Source organism: Solanum pennellii, chromosome 7, assembly GCF_001406875.1.
Source record: "Solanum pennellii chromosome 7, SPENNV200".
Taxonomy (NCBI): Eukaryota; Viridiplantae; Streptophyta; class Magnoliopsida; order Solanales; family Solanaceae; genus Solanum; species Solanum pennellii.
Genome location: NC_028643.1, coordinates 73,179,721 through 73,184,423, shown reverse-complemented (window position 1 = coordinate 73,184,423; position 4,703 = coordinate 73,179,721). Strand labels below are relative to the sequence as shown.

Here is a 4,703-nt window from a genome sequence, read left to right as displayed (position 1 = left end):
TTTTTCAAACTCACTATTCTTATAAATATAAACACCATAAATATTTATATATTTCCCTCTAAAGCCAAATAATATGAACAAAAAAACAACAACAAGGAAACTCATCTTTTACCTCAAAATCTAACCAAAAAAAAAAAAACCCAATATTTGTACATTAAATGTCAAAGCACTGAAGGCAGACATATCCTAATATAGTTTTAGTTATAACACTTTCAACTTAATAATTTTACATAACTAGGTCATTTTTACCTATTATTATAACAGGTAGAATGTTTTATTTTCGTAATCACATGTCTCACATTATCTTTAAGTAAACTTACTTATAAATATGTTTGCTCAGTAACTTGATATATAGTCTTTAGAACTATCAACTTTATCGTTGATCCTTTGCTATTTTACTGATAACTAACTTTGTCGCTGATCTGTCGCTATTTTATTGAAATTTGTCGCTAAATAGGATTAACAACGAATTTTGTGTTTAGCAATAAGATTTGTTTTGTTGCTAAATCCAATTTTTTTTTCAAAGTATCATATACTATGGTGAATATATTACTTTAAGTTCATTATCCTACCATATATATATTTGGGGTGGGTGGGGTTTGTGGCAAATATTAAAGCATTTAAGTAACATATATTAATCATATTAGTATACACTATTTACCTATGGTAATTGGAGTATAGTATTATAAAATTATTAATAAGAGATATCAAAAGAACAAAAAGGAAACAATTATGGGATAATCATTCCAATGAAAAGTATGGAGTCTTCACCTTTCTCCAGTCCTCATCATATGTGTCATCATGCACCTTGTTTTGTGTTTTTTGCCAACCCCCACCCCCACCTTCTTTTCTACACAAACATATTTTACTTTATTTTTTACTCTGAGCCAATTTTTGCGCACCTCGACTAATTTTACACAATAACTGTCATCTCTCATCAGTAACATGTATCAAATAACTCTATTCACCAACATTAAGACCTCAACTAATTTCACAAAATATTTAACACCTCTCATGAGTAATATGTATCAGATAACTCTATTCACCAAAATGAGGACATATTAAAAGAATCATAACCTACTTTTATTTTCAAAAGAATATACATTTAATTAGTACTCCACCCCCACCCTCAACCCCCATATTTTTTTTTTAACTTTTCACCACCTCCCATGTTTAATATTACTATAGTAATATTAAAAATTCCGACAATAAGCAGTTAAAAGACTGCAGTATATGAGAATGTGTGCATTAGAGAGAGATCTCATATTTTCTCTTCCTATATACTCCCACTCTTATATTTTCTCCTTTTCATCTCTTCTCTTATAAATTCAACCAACAAATACATAGATCTAAATAATCAATCTTTCAAACTTATGCAATATATCTTTCTTGGCATCATAAATAAAAGGTAATTTTTTTTATAGTACATATATACTTTTTTTTTGCTTAGAGATCAAGTTTTAGCAATAAGCTAACAATTTTAATAAATATATATGTTTGTAGATTGAATTAAATCTCATCTAAGATGACTGAAGAAGTGATATCAAATGGATTTACTCATGATAACTCAATTGAAGGATCTAATCCTCCTCCTCTCAAGAAAAAAAGAAATCTTCCAGGAAATCCAGGCAAGTTTATATTCTGTATCTCTTTAGTGAAAATTCTGATTCTGTCACTGGTCGCTACAGTAGGTTTACAAGCTATACATCATCATGTATATTCATATGTTTTTTTTTAAATACTAATATGTTGTCATGATCACCAGATCCTGAAGCAGAAGTGATTGCCTTGTCACCAAAGACACTGATGGCAACAAATAGATTTTTGTGTGAAATATGTGGGAAAGGTTTTCAAAGGGATCAAAATCTACAACTTCATAGAAGAGGACATAATCTTCCATGGAAGTTAAAGCAAAGAACTTCAAAAGAAGTGAGAAAGAGAGTTTACGTGTGCCCTGAAAAGGTGTGTGTGCATCATCATCCTTCAAGAGCTTTAGGAGATCTAACTGGGATCAAGAAACACTATTGTAGAAAACATGGAGAAAAGAAGTGGAAATGTGATAAGTGTTCAAAGAGATATGCTGTGCAATCAGATTGGAAAGCTCACTCTAAGACTTGTGGTACTAGAGAATATAGATGTGATTGTGGCACTATTTTCTCAAGGTAAATTTATTTATCTCTTCGTAACCAGCAGATAACCTGTCTTGTTTTCAAGATTACGAATCTCATCTTTTGGTGAAGTGTAATTACTTGTAGAAATAATCATTTGAATGGATCTTGAACCCTAGTTATTCTGTGATGGTGATGTGTTTGTCTATTTACACATGAACTTGAAAAAGAGTTGAAATTAATCTTTTTTTTCATCTTTTTTTTTGTGGGTAGTTTAATGAAGACAAAATAGCTGTTTGTAATATTTTTCTTCACCTAATTGGTACTACTATTACTAGGATCCTATAGAGTAGTACTAGTACACCTTTTTTATTTTTCACTTTCCTCCATTTTCATATTCATTAAGAAGTCTTTATTTTGTATTTCTTGTTCTTTTTATTTGAAAAAAAACATTATCTTAGTCGTTCAGATGATTGACTATTTAAATTTTTACTTGAGCAGGAGAGATAGTTTTGTGACTCATAGGGCGTTTTGCGATGCATTAGCTGAGGAGACGGCTAGAGTTACTGCAGCATCTAATATGCACAATCCATTAGCCATGGCAAACAACATCAACTACCATTTCATCGGCGCGCCATTAGGGCCAAACATGGCACAACATTTCTCTTCTCTCTTCAAACCAGTTTCCAACAACAACAACAACAACAATAACAACGAGAACTCGGATCCAATGAGAAGAGATCAGCTCTCACTTTGGAATAACATAGGTGTGGCCCAAGAGCAAGATCAAATCGGTATCAATATCAATAATCTCCGCGAAATACATCAAATTAATCCCCTTCTTCATCATACTTCAGCACCAGCACCAGCACCAACACCAACACCAGTTTACGATGCAAATACGCTTCTTGCATCATCACGTTCAAATGCTCCACCAGTTAGTTATAACAACAACAATCATATCAACTGGGATCAGTTCATCGGTAGCAAAATCTCTCCAATTAACAATGCTGAACAATTATCAAACACCTCATCTGCAAACATTAGCGTTCCGTCATTATTCAGTTGTCAACAACAAATTGCACTTTCTTCCCCTTCTGCAAATATGTCTGCAACAGCTTTACTCCAAAAAGCAGCTCAGATCGGAGCAACAACAACAACAACCACAACCGCAACAACAGATCCATCGATATTCCTCGGAAATTTCTCGATGAATAACTGCAACACCAATAACAACAAGAACAATGACAATAACAAATTTTGTGGATTTTATGTGAGTACTCCGACTACGAATAATTCAATCAGTAATAGTCTCGGAAGTGACGTAGATCAGAGTTCATCTGTAAATGATTTTTCCGCTACTATTCACCCGATACAGATGTATCCCCCGTCAAAACGCCGTCACATTCAAATTGAAGATAGCGTAAAAGGAGTCGGAGTCGGAGGTGGAGCAGGAGGACAAACTAGGGATTTTTTGGGGGTTGGAGTACAATCAATCTGTCACCCTTCATCAATCAATGGATGGATATGATTAAATTTGAGTATTTTCATTTTATTTTATTTAAATATTACGTCTAACCATCAAGGTTTTCTTACTGTCTAGTGATATTGATAAGAGTTTATTACAAAATAGATGTGAGTTCGATTCTCACCGTCTCTTTTCCCAATGTAATAATTTTTCCTTTTTAATGTTAAAAGCTAAGATGCAATAAAGTGGATTATTTTTATTTATTTTTTTTGGTGGGGGGATTTTAGTATTTGCATACTTTGCAGTGAAGAAAAGTTGGCAATTGAGTGCTTGAAGAAAGTTAAAAAGTTGATCTGAAAAAAAAATGTTACAATATGATCAAAAGAGCTTGAGGAGATCCATGCATATTCTGTTGAACCCTGAGATGTGTTCACTTTTAAAAAATGGTGGCTTTATCGATCAGGTTGTGGTGGAGTGATAAGTATTCGTTTATTCTTAATCAAAGATTTTAAATTTGCGTCCTCTGAATACAAAGTCCTCTTTGTTAGTGAGCTTTCAGATTTTCTATCGTGAATTCGAATTTAATCAGGTTTCAACATGAATATCGAATTAAACAAAAAATAAAATAAAAATGGTTGCTTTAATTTTTTATTTTTTTTTTAAATAAAAGTGGGGTGCTTAGTGGGGGCAAAGCAAGATGGCCCTTTTTTCAACTCCATTATTGATATAGCTTTCATATTTGTTCTAGTTATTATCTTCTCAAAAATGCTTTTAAAAGAACTTATAATTAATATTTCAGAAGCAAAAAGCCTACAGCAGCTAATTAAAATAAGATAAATTATGTTTTTAATTAATAAGTTATTAAGTTGCATGCAAGGAAATAGAAGTTGATTAAAGTTTTCTTTGATCCCACACACAAAAGGATTTGAACTTTTTATTTTCATTTTTTTTCCTTTGTTTAATTTTCCTTGTGCCTAATTTCTCATCATGATTATATATTTCTTATTTATATATAATATGGTCACTTTTGAAATAGTTAGTTGGACATAGTGGGTTTTATGTTGTGATGCAATTTTAACTTTGATACTCATATCTGAATATTTTTTACAATTTAACGTGATATTCGA

General features: G+C 31.8%; 1 protein-coding gene across 1 annotated transcript; it reads left to right on the top strand.

Annotated features, from left to right (window-relative positions):
- The first annotated feature begins 1,245 nt into the window (after positions 1 to 1,245).
- On the top strand, positions 1,246 to 3,844 carry LOC107024462 (zinc finger protein NUTCRACKER). The gene is made up of 4 exons (XM_015225448.2): positions 1,246 to 1,408; positions 1,504 to 1,628; positions 1,766 to 2,162; positions 2,610 to 3,844. Exons 2-4 carry the CDS (start codon positions 1,526 to 1,528, stop codon positions 3,637 to 3,639), a joined length of 1,530 nt encoding a protein of 509 aa, XP_015080934.1. The 5' UTR covers positions 1,246 to 1,408; positions 1,504 to 1,525; the 3' UTR covers positions 3,640 to 3,844.
- Positions 3,845 to 4,703: the final 859 nt, after the last annotated feature.

What these genes read in the sequence shown, in the direction of transcription:
- LOC107024462 (XM_015225448.2), top strand. Translation starts at nt 1,526, where the DNA reads ATGACTGAAGAAGTGATATCAAATGGATTTACTCATGATAACTCAATT. An exon ending in AAATCTTCCAGGAAATCCAG is followed by an intron (nt 1,629 to 1,765) that starts GCAAGTTTATAT and finishes CATGATCACCAG; the next exon opens with ATCCTGAAGCAGAAGTGATT. An exon ending in TGTGGCACTATTTTCTCAAG is followed by an intron (nt 2,163 to 2,609) that starts GTAAATTTATTT and finishes TTACTTGAGCAG; the next exon opens with GAGAGATAGTTTTGTGACTC.